The sequence below is a fragment of the Prionailurus viverrinus genome, chromosome A2 (genome assembly GCF_022837055.1).
Source record: "Prionailurus viverrinus isolate Anna chromosome A2, UM_Priviv_1.0, whole genome shotgun sequence".
In the NCBI taxonomy this organism is placed as follows: domain Eukaryota; kingdom Metazoa; phylum Chordata; class Mammalia; order Carnivora; family Felidae; genus Prionailurus; species Prionailurus viverrinus.
Window position 1 is genome coordinate 49,993,884 of NC_062562.1, and position 18,087 is coordinate 50,011,970.

The 18,087-nt window shown below is 35.8% G+C and overlaps 1 protein-coding gene across 5 annotated transcripts in view; it reads right to left on the reverse strand.

The window, feature by feature from the left end:
- RAD18 (RAD18 E3 ubiquitin protein ligase) overlaps positions 1 to 18,087 on the reverse strand; it is a 117,608-nt gene that overhangs the window by 51,458 nt on the left and 48,063 nt on the right. For all 5 annotated transcript variants that reach the window (XR_007150509.1, XM_047850911.1, XM_047850912.1 and 2 more), the window contains 2 exons: positions 7,476 to 7,552; positions 6,145 to 6,205 (listed from right to left, as the gene is read on the reverse strand). Coding sequence is in view for 4 of the 5 variants with exons in the window: in XM_047850911.1 (XP_047706867.1) it covers positions 6,145 to 6,205; positions 7,476 to 7,552 (138 nt within the window). In the remaining variant the exon portion in view is untranslated. The remainder of the gene's footprint in view (positions 1 to 6,144; positions 6,206 to 7,475; positions 7,553 to 18,087) is intronic.

Below are 18,087 nucleotides of genomic sequence, written 5' to 3' on the forward strand. Positions count from 1 at the left end.
TCACTACTTATATTCTTTCAAAGTCAATACAATTTTGAGAGCAAAATGATGGAAAACAATTTTTTCTAATGTTGGAGACATGTAAGGTTGGTGTGGGGGAATGTGAACATCACTTGAGAACATCTGAATATAACCTTAAATAAGGGTAAATATTGGTTTGTAAAACTTTTACTTCAGTAATGTATGTGTATATCGTTAGTAATGATATAAAATATGATTCTCACTGTGGGTTATAGTCAGAAAAGATCTGAAAGCCACTAGGTTATTTCCCAACTTGAAAAACAAACAAAACCATCTTTTGACCAACACCCACCTCCAGCTACGTCCTCATTTTTCTCTCCCTGACAGAGTAAAATCTCCCCCAAGAGCTGTCCACCTTAGTCTCACTTCCTCACCTCCAGTTTCATCTCGTGGACACCCAGAGTGTCTGACACCTCTCCTCTTAAGAAACTGTTCTTGTAGAAATTAGTTTGCTGCCTCTAAGCTGTGAAATGCACTGATGCTTTCCATCTTTTACTCTACCGTTCACAGTAGCATCTGACACAATTCATCTTATTTCCTTTCTTGAAACACTTTGCTTTCCTAGATTTTCTGATACCACATTTCCAAGTTTTCCTCCTATCTCATGGCCCCTCCTTCATCAACCCATCATGGACACTCTTAAAACAGCAGAATTCCAAGTGCACTGGCTGACTGCTAAAGATCTCTGAGCCTCTTTCAGAGGGCAAATAAGGTAAAACCTATTTTATGTGCCTTCTTTGTTATGTTGACATAGGCACTGAGTGCAATAGAAATGGTGGATAAAACTGCTGGTGTCCTAGCATGAACCAAAGAAGTGACCCCGAACTTAGTAATCACTATATGCTACACGGTCATGCAGACACCAATTTAAAAAAAAAGAAAAAAGAAAAAGTCGCTTTAAGAATGTCCTTGACGTTGGGGCGCCTGGGTGGCGCAGTCGGTTAAGCATCCGACTTCAGCTCCGGTCACGATCTCGCGGTCCGTGAGTTCGAGCCCTGCATCAGGCTCTGGGCTGATGGCTCAGAGCCTGGAGCCTGTTTCCGATTCTGTGTCTCCCCCTCTCTCTGCCCCTCCCCCGTTCATGCTCTGTCTCTCTCTGTCCCAAAAATAAATAAACGTTAAAAAAAAAATTAAAAAAAAAAAAAAGAATGTCCTTAACGAACCAGTAAGAAAAGTATGTATTTTATTTTGACCCTGGAGTACATATCTTTTTTAATAACCTCAGTGGTAAAATGAGAACTACAAATACAGCACCTGTGCTCTACACCCAATGTGTAATGGAAATACCACAGCCTGCAGAAGCACCTATGTACTTATTTCAGGTGGGAGCTAAATTAGCTACTTTTTAAACAAACAGCATTTTTACTTGAAAGAACAGTAGAAAAACTGTGATTATTTACACTTGGATAATATATTTTCTCAAAAGTGAATGAGGGAGGTTTTCACTTCAAGAAAAACAAGTGACAGCATCTGCTGACAAAGATAAAAGGATAGCTTTCAAGTGAAAATCAGAACTCTGGATAACTTGTATCCGACATTATGAGCTGACGGTTTCCCAATACTTAACTTTCCTGAGAAGACTGGGGCTGAAATTAAAGAATGCTGTTCTTTTATATTATATAATACAAATGAAAAAATGCAAACATTTGCAACTCGATGAACCAATATTTTCCAAATAACCAACAAATGATGTTACAAAACCATTCACAGGTAGAAAGGCCTTTCAAAGCACGTGACAGACCAGTGGATTTTTATGGGGTAGAGTACAAAAACTTCATTAATATGATTTCAAATTCCATTGTAACTAACCGTTCTGAAATAACACTTGCCAACAATACCCATGATTATCCAAAAAAAAAAAAAAAAAAATCTACTGAAACACTTCTCTCTTTTCAATTGCCTACCTGTGTCAGGGTGGATATTTTTCATATGCTTCAACCAAAGCAACACATAGCAACAGTTTAAATGCAGAAGCTGATATGAAAGTCAAGATGTTCTCTATTAAGCAAGACATCAAAGAGATTTGCAAAAATAAAAAAGAATGCCACTTTTCTCTCTAAATTTTTAAAATCAGACTTCGTGGGGTGCCTGGGTGGCTCAGTCAGTTGAGCATCCGACTTCGGCTCAGGTCATGATCTTACAGTTTGTGGGTTCAAGCCCCGCATCAGGCTCTGTGCTGACAGCTTGCTCAGAGCCTGCAGCCTGCTTCAGATTCTGTGTCTCCTTCTCTCTCTTGGCCCCTCCCCGGCTCATGCCCTGTCTCTGTCTCTCAAAAACAAATAAATGTTAAAAAAAATTTTTTTAAATATATATATATATATATATATAAATTAATTAAATAAAAAATAAAATCAGACTTCCCGAGAAATAATTTACACACAATAAAATTCGTGAATTTGAAATGAACAATTTAATTTGATGCAAAAAAACCTGTAGTCGCGTAACTACCAATGCACTCATGAAATAGAAGACTTAAATCACCCAAAAGAGTTCCTTCCTGGGGCGCCTGGGTGGCGCAGTCGGTTGAGCGTCCGACTTCAGCCAGGTCACGATCTCGCGGTCCGTGAGTTCGAGCCCCGCGTCAGGCTCTGGGCTGATGGCTCAGAGCCTGGAGCCTGTTTCCGATTCTGTGTCTCCCTCTCTCTCTGCCCCTCCCCCGTTCATGCTCTGTTTCTCTCTGTCCCAAAAATAAATAAACGTTGAAAAAAAAAAATTTAAAAAAAAAAAAAAAAAAAAAAAAGAGTTCCTTCCTGATCCCCTTTTCCCCCACCCACAGGAGCTGGCAGTACCAATATGCTTTCTGTTACTAATTTTTGCCTTTCTAGAACTTTATATAAATGTTCATTCAAGATGCTACCCTTTTAGTTTCGCTTTTGTTGTAGCACAATGTTGTTGACATTCCCCCCATGTGGCTTCGTGTGTCAAGGGTTAATTCTTTTTTATTGTTAAGTACTGTTCCATTGTATATGGATATATCATATTGTGTTTATGGATATTTACGTTGTTTTCAGTTTAGGATAATATGAATACGCTGCTATAGCATTTGTCCATAATACTCTTGAAATTGTTTAATACAATTCATGGATTTTGTGTTTTGGAAATTATATCTCAATAAATCTGACTTCCTATCTCTGTGTGGATATATGCTTTCATTTCTCTTGGATAAATAGTTAGGAGTAGAATGACTGGGCTGTATGGAGGTATATAACCTTAAAACAAACTGCTAAATTGTTTACCTAAGTGGTTGTATCATTTTGCTTTCTCACCAGCAATGCGTAAGATTTCCATTTGCTCCACATCCTGGCCAGGAATTTGGTATAATCCTTTTTTTTTTTTTTTCCCCCTGCCATTAAAATAAGTATATAGTCTTATTTCATTTAAAATTATATCTTCCTGGGGTGCTTAGGTGGCTCAGTCAGTTAAGCATCTGACTTTGGCTCAGGTCATGATCTCACAGTTTGTGGGTTTGAGCCCAGCATCGGACTCTGTGCTGACAGCTGGGAGCCTGTGGCCTGCTTTGGATTCTGTGTCTCCCTCACTCTCTGCCCCTTCCCACTCACATTCTGTATCTCTCTCTCTCAAAAATAAATGTTAAAAAAATTTTTTTTAATTATACTTTCCTAAATATTAATGACTAATAAGATTAACCTATATTTTCATGTGGTTACTTGACACTTAAATATTTATTTCGCTGAAGAATGTTTCAGTCTTTTACCCTTTAAAATATATATATATATATATATATATATGGCATATGCCTTATTATTGAATTTCAAGAGTTCTTTACATATTGTAGATACTAGTATTTTGTCAAATATAAATTTTACAGTATTTTCTCACAATCTGTGGCTTGAGTTTTCATTTTCATATTTGCCTTTTAAAGAGTAAGCACTAAATTCTACTGAAATATAACTTATCATATTTCCTTTTAGCTTTCTCTTTCACAATTCATACTATTTGTGAAAGATGATAATGTCAACTGTGACTATAAAGTTTTATTTATTTCATTCAAATCTGTATACTATTTACTCTTATTCCTTCACACTGTTGATGACCTACAGTACAATAAAAAATGTGAGAAAGAACGTATCTACCTTGCTCCCAATCAGAAGAAAAGTATTTAATATTTCATCATTAAATATGATGTTAGTTGTCGGTTTCTTATAGATATTCTTTACCAGATTGAAGAAATTCTATTTTGGTAAGAGTTTTTATATTAATGGGTGTTCAATTTCGTCAAACACTTATTCTGCATCTATTTTGAGAACCATATAGTGTTTTTTTAGTCACTTAATACAGTGAATTACAATGATTAATTTTCTAAAATTAAACCAATCTTGCACTGTTAGGATAAATCCCACTTGGTTATGATGTATTATCTTGTATATGTATTGCCAGATGTAATTTACTAAAATTTTGTTAAGGATTTTTGCATCCATGTTCAATGAGGAATATTGGTCAGAACTTTTTTTTTAATGTTTATTTATTTTTGAGAGAGAAAGAGACAGAGACAGAGCATGAACGGGGAAGGAGCAGAGAGAGAGAAGGAGGCACAGAATCTGAAGCAGGCTCCAGGCTCTGAGCCGTCAGCACAGAGTCCGACAGGGGGCTCGGATTCACGGACCATGAGATCATGACCTGAGCCGAAGTTGGACACTTAACCGACTGAGCCACCAAGGTGCCCCATGAACTTTTATTATACCATCTTTGGTTTTTAGTTTCATGGAAACTTCAGCCTCATAAAATGAGGTAAGAAGTATTCCTTCCATTTCAATTTTCTAGCAGAATATGTCTAAAACTGATTATTACTTCCTTCCTTATATATTTCATAGAATTCACCAGTGAACCCACTTGGACCTGGGATTTCTTCAGGAATTGCAAATTCAATTTGTCTATTATTTCTTCTTAAATAAAGTTTAGTAATTTGTGTCTTTCAAGGGAGTTGTCCATTTCATGTATTTTTTAAAAAATAGATACAGAGATTTATTTTAGGGCTAAATGCATTAACTTAACATGACATGCCTAGTAAAGATACAAATTTCTATTGTATGTAAACTTTTTTTTAGATATTAAATAGGGAGCAATAGTTATATCTTTTCTGGCATAATTGTTAGATATTATCTTTTTAATGGTTTAAATTACTTTCTCTCCAAGCAAATTTGCTGGTTTCCTTATTTTTACAGGCCTTATTTTTAGCAATTCAGTGGTCACTTGATATTCTCTATCCTCTGCCTCAAGAAAAATCATGTTGGCTTCCCAAATATTAAGGAAGCTCCTATCACACTTATCTAACAACAGAAAAACACTGACTTTTGTTGTTCAGTCTAAGGTCCATGAATATTCTAGGCTCCTTTTCCTACTCTGGTAAGGCACAGGCCATCACACCTGTATATAATGCCTGTGTACTGCGTCTCTCCTCCCAAACAGATCACTCCTGTACCTATACATTCAAAGCTTAAGAAGGAAGGGGAAAAAAAAAAAAAAAAGAAAAAGAAAAAGAAAAAATCCTCTTAGCACAACTAAAACACATCATGTGTGGAATATCATTCCATATTTATTAACTACCTTTTGCCAGGTACTTAAATTTAAATTTAAACTAAAAAACAACCAACCAAAAATAACAGCTACCAAACTGACAAAACGTGAATGTGCTAGCCCTGGAAAAGATACATACAAAAGCCTAATAAGGAAAAGGAAGTAAGCTGGAAGTTGGTAACAACTGATAAAGTGAAAACTATTTTTGGCACAAATTTGCAAGTTACAGAAGTGCTGAAATTCTTCACAAAAGTGTTGCAGTGAGTGGCCTGAGGACAGGATGGAAAGTCAGGAATGTTTCCATTTTAACTCCATTTTATTTTCACAGAGATGTTTTGAGAGCAGCTAATTCACAAAGTACTTAGTGATAAGCTCAAAGAAGAATGTTAGAAATCAAAAAGCAGGCACATAGAGTTACAAGAAAGGTCACGGAGTAAACAACTAAAATTCAGTTAAGTAATATAGAAGAAAAGTTTACATCAAACATTACTGTAAAAACTTATTTTAAAAAGTTACTTAAGAAAAATGACTTAATATTAACCTGAAACCCAACTTCTCTATAAATAAAGAAAATGCCACACAACTTACGATATTTACTGTGAATTTCATCTATTTCCTTTTCTGTTTGGTCCTTTGTAAAAACCATTATCTAAAATAATCCAAAAGATCTTAATTAAAAATTCAAAAAGTGACAAAAACTGCAGTACTACAAACTTTAAAATAGGGGAAAATAATCTCTTATCTCTGTTTCATATAAACCTAGGAAGAATAACTCCTGTGTACCTCCTTTGAATATCATAATTAGTATACCTTTACTCATTACTGTTTTCTCATCTGTAGAAAATGCAACACTAATATTCATATTAACACTAACATGAAGAATTAATAAAATGATCAATTAAATTTCCCACTTTTGGTATTTAATTTTTCACCTTCATTAATACAACAGTAACACGTGAAACTACAAGACTGAAGAAGTATTTAGCAGATCATTAATAAGGCAGATTTTCTTGTTTGACTTCTCCCTTTTCCAACCTAACCTCTCCAAGTCTACTGGAAAGGTAATAAATAAAGAAAATATAACACTCAATATGTTAAATTTCTACTTCCACTTTTGAAAATCTTAGACTTAAGAGATCAGAAATCTACTTACATGACTCATTACAGTTTCCATCTTACAGTTAGCACATAGGTAATAATAAAATCAATGAAAATCTCATTTTTTTTCTACTATCTGATTATAAACTTACTTCCCTAAGGTCGGTGCTTTCCTTACAAACACATTACCGATGGTCTAGGAAAAAAGTCTACTTGGGAGAGCCCATAACACTTCCTCCACTGTCATAGGACACAATGACTATTTTCTTCTTTGGTATCCTTTCCTCAAGTTTTGGACCATCAAGCTAGAGGAAGGCAATAGTGAAGAATTTTAGGTGTCTGATTCCCTCAACAAGCTTAATAGATACTCAGTCCTCATTAAGTCTTATAATTACTTAATTTCTCCATCAGCATAATCACAGAATTACAGAATGCCAAGCTGAAGGGGGATATCTTAGAGATCAAATAGTTTAACCCCCGAGTTTTACAGACAAAGATCCTAAGGGCCACAGATGTTAAAGAGCTTATCAAATGCAACCAGCAGAGAAAGGACTGATATCAAGGCCACCAGATGTACAGGCATATGCTTTTTCCACAGGACTATAATTCATTAATAAACTCCACTTTGGATTGTACTTAGCCCTAGAAGACTGCTAACTGTGATAGAATTTTGTGCTCAAAATCAGCTACAAGAAAATCATAATACACTAAATAGAAATGTGTTCCAGGACATTTCCTACTGAACAGATTTAATTTTACTGGGCATTCAATTTTTCTGCCCATCATTTCTACCCAGACAATGAAATAGACCATCAACATACGCTTTCGTTGAGTTTACTAGCTTCAAGACGCATCCTAGTCTTCTCCATGTTTTCAATTTCTTGAACTATTTCAGCAGCTGTTAAAATAAGGACATACAGGCAGTGTTAATTACATGGTTTTGATCATTGTACAACCCTAAAGCTAGATGATGGGAATGTGTGAACTACCTGTTCACACTACCTGTTGTTAATTTTCCTCTAAGTCCAAAGTTATTGCAAAATAAAAGATTAAAAGGAGTAAAACACTGAACTCTTGCACATGCAGAACAATTTAAGACATAACTGTAAGAGTACAGTAAAGTCATTTTGCTCTTTCCTTTAAAAATATAGGCATAAATAGCAGTCCCAATGGAATATGAAAATTAATTTGTTAGTGGAATCCAATTCTTAGCAGATATCTATTCAAACTCCAATGTACTAAATATAAATTTACATTTTTAGACTCAGAGCATTAAGAGCCATGGAGCAATATGAAAAGGTCTAACATACATGGAACAGAAATCCCAAAAGAAGAAGAAAGGGAAGAGAAAAATATCTGAAGATCTAATGGTCAGAATTTGCCAAATATAATAAAAGACTTCAAACCACAAAGGCAAGAAACTCAAAGAATATTAAGCAGAATGCAAAAACAAAACAAAACAAAAATACAACAACATATATAACACAGACACACAGAGAAAATCTGCGTGAGCCAGAGAAAAAGAGTATATTACATAAAGAAAAATCAAGCATTATATCATGGCTTCTCATTAGAAACTATTCAAGCCAGGGGCGATTGAGTGGCTCAGTGAGTTAAGCATCCGACTTTGGCTCAGGTCATGATCTCGCGGTTCATGAGTTCGAGCCCTGAGTCAGGCTCTGTGCTGACAGCTCAGAGCCTGGAGCCTGCTTCGGATTCTGTATCTCCTTCTCTCTCTGCCCCTTCCATGCTCATGCTGTGTCTCTCTCTCTCAATAATAAATAAATGTCAAAAAAATTTTTAAAAAAAAGAAAGAAAGAAACTATTCAAGCCAGAAGACAATGGAGTGATGAATTAAAAGTATGGGGGAAAAAACCATGCCAATCCGGAATTCTATACCAATGGAAGTATTTTTCAAAAGTGAAGGAGGAATAAAGATTTTCTGAGACTAACAAAAACTGAGAAAATATGTTATTAGCAGACTTGTACTATAAAAAGTGTTAAAGGAAGTTCTTCAAGCAGAAGAAATATGAAACCAGAAACTTATCTCTTCCTAGAAGAGAAAATGAAGAGTGATAGAAATGGTAAAAATGAAGGTAAATACAAATATTTTTCTTATTTTTAACTATTCTAAAAGATAACTGACCATTCAAAACAACAACATATTGTGTTAATACCATAGATAAAAGTACAAAACTCATGACAACAACAACACAAAGAATTAGGGATTTAAGGTATACTGTTGTAAGGTTCTTACACTGTAAGTGAAGCAGTACATCATTTGAAAGTAGACTGTAACTAACAGGTGCTTATTACAAATCCTACGTCAACCACTAAAACTTTTGTAAAAAAAAGGTAAAATAAGCCCAAAGTAGAAATAAAATGTATTAATAAAAAATAACCCAAAAGAGAGCAAATAAATGGAATAAAAAGCAGAAGGAACAAGCAGAAAATAACGCCAACTGTATCAATAAGTACATTAAGTGTAAGTGATTTAAAAGCATCAATAAGAGATACAGAATGTAGACTCGATTAAAACAAGCAAGACCAAACTATATGCTTGCAGCAAAGAACCCATTTTATTTATTGTGAGAGAGAGAGAACACAGGCATGCATGCAAGCGGATAAGGGGCAGAAAAAGAGGGACAGAGAGAACCCTGCACTGCCAGCGAGGAGCCTGGTGCTGGAGCTCGAACCCACAGACCATGAAATTATGACCTGAGATGAAATCAACAGTCAGACATTTAACCAGCTGAGCCACCCAGATGCCCCAGAATGCATTTTAAATAAAAGACATAGATAGGTCCAAGATAAAGGAATGGAAAGAAATGTATCATGTAAATACTAAAGGGAAGAAACTTGCAATAGCTATATTAAAAAGGCACAACAGACTTCACAATAATGAATGTTATCAGGGATAAAGAGGGAAACTGTATAATGATAAAAGACTCAATTCAGTAAGAAAACCTAACAATCTTAAATGTGTCTGCACCTAGAACAGAAATTAAAAATACATGAATGAGAACTTGCAGTTCCAAAGAAGATGGACTAGACTCATTTCTCTTCTGATTTCTCATACTCTCCCTCAGTAATTATCACTAAAACCCTTGAATGTAAGGTAACAAGCATAAGAGAACTCTGAAGGGTAGAAGGAGAAAGATGGACTGGCTAAGGGCTTCAGAAGTTAAGGGACAACACGATGGTGAGTTCTTTGGGCTTCCTTTTTATCTTCTGTAAATCCCAGATTGGACTCTGGTGAAGCCTGCAACCCAGAACACACACACACACACACACACACACACACACACACACACACACACACACCCAAGAAACCATTTTTCTTTTTTTTGTTTTTTTTAATTTTTTTTTTCAACGTTTTTATTTATTTTTGGGACAGAGAGAGACAGAGCATGAACGGGGGAGGGGCAGAGAGAGAGGGAGACACAGAATCAGAAACAGGCTCCAGGCTCTGAGTCATCAGCCCAGAGCCTGATGCGGGGCTCGAACTCACGGACCGCGAGATCGTGACCTGGCTGAAGTCGGACGCTTAACCGACTGCGCCACCCAGGCGCCCCAAGAAACCATTTTTCTAGCAAAGGACTATGAAAGGAGGAGACCAAAAAACTTTATGACAATATCTGACCTACTCCAGCTAAACACTGCTGATGCTTCCTGCCCACTACAGTACAATCAGAGAGTAAGTGTGGAGTATGGATTCCACCCCCCTTCTCCCCCAGCAGTAACAGGAGCACTGGGAAAGGCTTTCCTCTCCCAGCAACACAGGGCCAGTGCGGACCGAATGAGAAACCTAGACCTCAGCCAGCAGTAGCAGATAGGACCCTCACCCTCTAACTAGTGATTGGAGCAAGGATCTCAAAGAGACAAAACCTGGAGAACAGTATCCTTTAAACCTGCACAGGAAATCCTAAACACATTCTTGGCCAACTCACATGTGAAATATTCTAAAAATTAATTTTAGAGGCCAAAAGGTTTGGGAAGTGGAGCACAGTATGAAACACCAGATTCTCAGAGGGCCCTTTAGGTAGTAATTAAAGGAAGCAGACCAGGACAACGCTGCAAGGGCTCTGAAAACTACACTGTCATTAGAACCACGGTCCACAGAAGTAGGTCCGGATCTGCATGTTAAACGTAAACAGGGTGAGTGCCTGTTAAAGGATAATATTTTTAAAAGAACTAGAATCTCCTATTATAGTCAAAATGTCTAGGACACAATAAAAACACTTGTCAACTAAGAAGCAGGAAAATCATAACTTCAATGAGAAAAGACACTCAACAGATACTAACACTGAGATGACTCCAATCGTGAAACTATCTGGTAAGAATTTTAAAGGTACCATCATACAAATGCTTCAACAAGTAATCAGGAGCTCTCTTGAAACAAAAGAAAACAAACCTGCTACTGTATGTAATATTTTTATGACAGCCAGTGGTCCATTATAAAAATTTATCTTCTTAGTTTAAATGTTACATTTAAGTTATTAATTTCTTATACTTGCAAGGGACAACTAAAAAACAACAATTAGAAACAAAGGAAAACAAATGAACCCTACCGTATTTCAGTAAAACACCAAGCCACACACTGAAGAAAGATAAAAAGGAAATTATGAACACAATATCGGACTACATACCCTCAGTCTGGGAAATGGAGGCAGGGAAAGCAACTGTGGGGAGAGAGAACTAAAAAATATTCTGAATTCTTTCTTATAGGTAGGTCTGTTTTGCAGTGGTGTAGTAGTACAGATGAAGCAATTCTGAAACTATTTTAGATGTACTACAGAATTGGGACAAATTACTAAATGTGCTGATGCTATTGAAGGGAGGATTCTTCTTGTGGAAAAAAATGGGAAGTATAAATATGGACAGAGAAAGGTATAGAACTCTGTGGGGTTGGACTGCAATCAGTATGCTCTCATGATTTCTAATGTATGTAAGTATAAATGGATTTACATTTATATGTACACATACAGTATACAGGCACATAAGCATGTCATGTATATGTACATACCCATGTATGCACATCTATATGCATGCATATATTCCTGAGCTCAATCTGCTACAAGAACCTAGAAGCAAAGGCACCAGTAGCAATGTGGAAGGAGTGACGTTAGAAAATCATCATTTTGCAACTATCACAGAAAAGATTAGTTCATATAAAAATTACCTAAGAATAGTAACGTAGGGGTGAAATTTTAATGAGGTATAGGATATTTACATGGTGTTAAAGTGTCTCTACAGATATCCAATTAGTAGCAAGGGGAAAACTATATAATCTCCCAGTATCGAGGGAGAAACTGAGAAGATGATTAAACCAGCCATCACAAGTGAGAGGCACAAAGATGTCAAACACCCTGGATGTGATATCCTGACAAGGGACAAAAAACATCACATATATAGTACTCTGGCCAGGAATGCACAGCCTTGATGTAATTATAAGGATACATCACACAAAGCCAAAGTGAGAAATACTCTGTTTTGGGGGGGAAAAACAACAACAACAAAGCCTGTATTCTTTGCCAATGTCATAAAAGACAAAGACAGACTGAGGAATTGTTCTAGATAGAAAGAGACGGAAAAGATGGCACAACTAAATGCAGTATGTGATCCAAAACCGCACCATGTACTAGAAGAAAAAAAAAAAAGAAATCTATTAGCAATCATTACTGGGTCCACTGCTGAAAATAGAACAGAGATGATAGAATGGATAAAAGTATTGTTAACAAAGTTAAATTTACTGAAATTAATAGCTGTAATTTCATAATAAAAGAGAATATCCTTTTTCTTAGGAAATACATAGTTAAGTACTTAGTGGTAAAGAATCAAGATTATACAACTTATTCTTAGATGGTTTAAGGAAAAAATAGAAGTATATAAGTATGTTACACACATGTATTTTTATACAGAGAGAGAGAGTAATAGCAATTCATAAAGAAAATAAGGCAAAATGATGATAGATGATTCCATATAAAGGGTACAGTTTTTTTTTATGATAATTATTTCCAAATAAAGTAGTTTTAACTACTTTACAAACACAAAATTAAAGCTTTTACGAGGAACCTAAGTGGCTCAGTCAGTTAAGCGTCCACCCCTTGCTTTTGGCTCAGGTCAGGATCTCATGGTTCATGAGATCGAGTCCCAAGTTTGACTCCACACTGACAGCACAGAGCCTGCTTGGAATTTTCTCTCTCCCTCTCTGCCCCTCCCCCACCTATACTTTTTGTCTCTCTCAAAATAAAAAAATAAACTTAAAAAAAAAGGCTTTTTCAGACAAAAGCTGAAAAGAATTTGTAACTAGCACATCTGCACTCTTTACAAGACATATTAAATAGTTTTTCAGGCCAAAAGAAAATGACATCAGATGGAAACCTTGATCTAAGCAAGGAGATGAAAAATACTGGAAATAGTAATGTGTAGGCACATATAGACTTTCTTTTTCATTTTTATTTTCTTTAAAAGAAAATTGACAATTTAAAAAAAGAGTAAAAAGGAATTATCGAGGTTGTAACACATATAGAAGAAAAATCTATGACAATAATGAAACGAAAGATGGAAGTCATAAGATACTTCTATGTTCTACATGAAGTAGTTAGTACATTATTGGAAGGGAGACAGTGATAAGCTTAAGATACATATGGTAAGCACCAGAATAATCACTAAAAGAAAGTAAACAGATATACCTAATAACCAAATGAGGAAACAGAAAACTAAAAAATACTCAATCCAAAAAAAGGAAGACAAAACAAAGAATGAATAGGACAAGTAGAAAAGAAAAGCAAGATGACAGCCTTGAACTCAACCTAATAGGTTAAATGAAATGAAAATGGTTTAAGCCCTATAACTTAATGGTCTATCTTGTCAAATTACATTTTAAAAGCAAATCCAGGGGCACCTGGGTGGCTCAGTCAGTCAAGCATCCGACTCTTGATTTCGGCTCAGGTCATGAGATCTCACCATTCATGAGATCAAGCCCCATGTGAGGCTCTGCGCTGACAGTGTGGAACCTTCCTGGGATTCTCTCTCTCCCTTTCTCTCTGTCCCTTTCCTTCTCATGCTCTTGCTCATTCTTTCTCTGTCTCTCAAAATAAATAAATAAACTTGAAGAAAAAAGGAAATCAAAACCATATACCGCTTTCAAAGAAGTTTAAATATAATAACACAATAGGTTTAAAGAGAAGAAGAGTGAAGTAAGATAGAGTGGCTATATTCATTCATACCAGATAAAGTAGATTTTGAGACGAAGAATATTACCAGAGACAAAGACAAACATTTCATAATAATAAGTAGTAGTAGGTCAACTTATCTAGAAGACATAACAATACTAAATGCAGATACACTTAATTATTGAGATTCAAAATATAAGGAAAACTGAAATTATTGAAAGGAAAAATGGAAAATCTATAAATATAGTTGGAGATTTCAATAATCCTTTCAGGAATTGATAGCACCAGCGAATATAGGATCAGCAAGGATGCAGAAGAACTGAATGTTACTATCAAGCAAGTTTACAGAACCTTTAAGGAAAAGAAAAAAAAAAAGCAAAATATTCAAGTGTTTATGGAACATTTACCAGGAAATCCTAATGCTGAGTTATAAAACAAGTCTCAGTAAATGTAAAAGGTCTGAAATGATACAGAACTGGTTAAATAGAATAAAAGTAAAATGAATAATAAAAGATTTCTGGGAAATGCCCATATATTTGGAAATTGGAAATACTTCTATATAACCCACTATTCAAAGAAGAAATGGCAACAAAGATTAGAAAATATTTTAGGAGGACCTGGGTGGCTCAGTGAGTTAAGCGTCCAACTTGGGCTCAGATCATGATCTCGCAGTTTGTGAGTTTGAGCCCCACACCAGGCTCTGTGCTGACAACTCAGAGCCTGGAGCCTGCTTCAGATTCTGTGTCTCCCCCTCTCTCTGCCCCTCCCCTGCTCATGCTCTCTCTCTGTCTCTCAATAATAAATAAACGCTAAAAAACTTTTTAAAAAAAGAAAGAAAATATTTTAACTGAATGCAAATGAAAATAGAATGTATCAACATTTGTGGGTGTAAGTAAAATAGTACTTATATGAAAATTTTGAAAGAAGAACAATCTGAAATAATTATCTAAGCTTCCACCATAATAAGCTACAGAGATAAGACCAAATTAAACCTAAAGTAATTAGAAAGAAGAAAATAATGATAGGAGGAAAATTCAATAGAATGGAAAATACGCAATAAGTTGAGGAAAAAAAATGAAACTGAAAGCCAGTTCTTTGGAAAAATCAATAAAATTGATATCTTATAGGTAAACCCAATCAAGGGAAAAAAGAGACAAGACACATTTCTAGTATCAAAAACAAAAGACAGTACATTACCACAGATCCCACAGACATTAAAAGACAATGAAAAAAATATTCTTAAAAAAAATGCTGACAGCAAATTGTAAATTCAAGAACTTAGATGAAATGGACACAGTCCTTGCTAAAGATAAAAGGTTGCTTTAATATTCAAAAATCAACATAATACAAATCAAAACCACAATGACACACCGCTTCACATGGCTAGGGTGGCCAAAACAGGAAAGACAGAATAACAAATGGTGGCAAGAATGTGGAGAAACTGGAACCCTTACGCTAGTGAAATGTAAAATGTTGTAGGCACACTGAAAAACAATCCAGCAGTTCCTCAAAATGTTAAAATGTAGTTACCATTTAACCCAGCAATTCCACTCCTAAGTACATATCTATGGAAAATGAAAACGTAAGTCTACACAGAGACTTGTGTATGGATATTCATAGTTCATAGCAGCGTTATTCATAATGGCTAAAAAGTGGAAAAATCCCAGATGTCAGTCAATGAATAGGCAAAAATAAGTAATAGATCCACACGATGAAATATTATTGGGCAATAAAAAGGAATGCAGTACTAGCCATGAATAATGGACAACCTTGAAAAGAAGTCAGTCACTGAAGGCCATGTATTTGCATTAATTCATTTAAATGAAATGGACTTCCAGTTCTGCACAGAAGGAGGTTGGAAGTTGCCATTCCGTCTTAATAACAAGTTAAAAGCTCAACAGACTGAAAAATCAGCGACTCTTCTTAGATCCACACTGAAGAGGACACAGGGCAAACTAATGCCCCCAAGACTGTTGAGACCCCCAAAAATACGGAGTAATGGCTTACCTTAGGAGAAACTTACAAGCAGAAACTGCAGTGAGAAACATAACAAAAGATAAGAAAACCTGAATCGTAATTAATTAATTGCTGGAGGTCCTGTGCAGATGATTCTGAGAGTTAAAAACTCCAGGGAGACCCAGTCATGGCTGGAGGGTGGTAGGGGAGACAATATTGTGAGATTCATCTTCAGGAGTTCAACAAAATCCTTATAGTACATTATCAAAGAAAAATCTCTGGTTTTGAGCAGGGGGAAGGGAAAAGAAACCATCTTCAAATATACCAGTGTATTCTTCTCTTAACAAGACCTGTCCTCTCAGGGAACTAGTTAAACGAGCCTAACCAACTGGGGTATTACTAGAGCCTAATTGACCTGGGAAAGGGAAATACAGCAGTCCCCCCCTTAATTGCAGTTCTGCTCTCCACTGTTTTGGTAACTCGCAATCAACCATGGTTCAGACACAGATGACCTTCTTCTGATATATGGTCAGAAAGAAAGTCAAGAGTAGACAACACTATATCACAAGGACCACGTGATTCAACTCTCTTAATATGCAGACAATTTATCACCTCACATTACCATAAGAAGTATGAATACACTACAATAAGATATTTTGAGAGAGAGACCATATTCACATAAGTTTTATTATAATATATTGTTAAAATTGTTCTATTTTATTAGTTATTGTTAATGTCTCACTGTGCCTAATTTATAAATTAAATTTTATCATAGGTATGCACGCACAGGAGAAACAATATATATAGGATTTGGTACTATCCATGGTTCCAGGCATCCATTAGGGGTCTTGGAAGTATCCCCCCACAGATAAGGAGGGACTACTACACCCAACTCCAGCCTGCTCTAGCCATCTTCCCACCTAAGGGAGGAGAAAAAAACTAAGAAATACTTGGTAAGTTTACAATCCAGGGACACAGGCCCACTAAAGAATTGAGGCCTAATGCTAAGAAGCTTCCCCTCTCTGGCACACCTCACCACCACATTATTAAGGGCCTACTTAAAACAAGTTCCTTTTAACTAGTATATTATGTCCAACTAACAAGAAAAACATTACGAAAACATACCAAAAGGCAAAAAACACAAACACTGAAAAAAAAAATGAACAGAATATCCAAACACTGGGAGATAAGTAAGTAAAATATCTAGAATAGACAGATCTACGGAGAAAGTAGATTAGTAGTTGTCTAGGGCTATGAGGATTGGGAAAAAATGCTGAGTGACTGCTAATGGATATGCAGTTTCTTTTGGGGGTGATAAAAATGTTCTAAAATCTATTGCAGTGGTGGCTGCATAACTGCGAATATACTAAGAAACACTGAATTACAACTTTGAATGGGTAGTACGGTATGTGAATTATATTTCAACAAAGCTATTAAAAAATCAATGTAATAAGCCATATTACAGAATATTACTGAATAAGGGGGAAAAATGGCAAACTCAATAAATGTAGAACAAGGATTGGACACAATCCAACACTCCTTCACGATTCCCAACAAACTAGGAATCGAAGAAACACCCTCAACCTCACAAAAGGCATCTCTGAAAATCTGCAACTGTCAGACTTAATGGTTAAAGACTAAATATGTTATCTATAAGACTGGTAGTAAGGAAAGGATATTTGTTCATACTTTCATACAACGCTGCACTGGAGTGTCTAACCAGTGCAATAAAGCAAGAAGAGGAAATCAAAAACACACAGACTGAAAAAAGAAATAAAACTTATTTTTATTGACATGATTGTGTAAATAAAAATCCTAGAAACAACTAGAAATAATTTAGTTTTAAAAGTTAACACTATAGATATGTATAAATACATATACAAAATATACAAAGCTAAATATACAAAAATCAGTATATCAAAATGATTCTTTAAAATAGTAATGAGAAACCGACATAAAAAACACCACTTACAATAGCACCAAAAACAACGACAATAACTTAGTGGTAAGCTTAACAAAATACTAGAAAACATGTATATAAAAAGCTGGAAAACAATGCTGACAGAAATTAATGGAGACCTAAACAAACAGAGACAGAACTTAACTGGTATTAAAAGACTCAGTCGGGGCACCTGGGTGGCGCAGTCGGTTAAGCGTCCGACTTCAGCCAGGTCACGATCTCACGGTCCGTGAGTTCGAGCCCCGCGTCGGGCTCTGGGCTGATGGCTCAGAGCCTGGAGCCTGTTTCCGATCTTGTCTCCCTCTCTCTCTGCCCCTCCCCTGTTCATGCTCTGTCTCT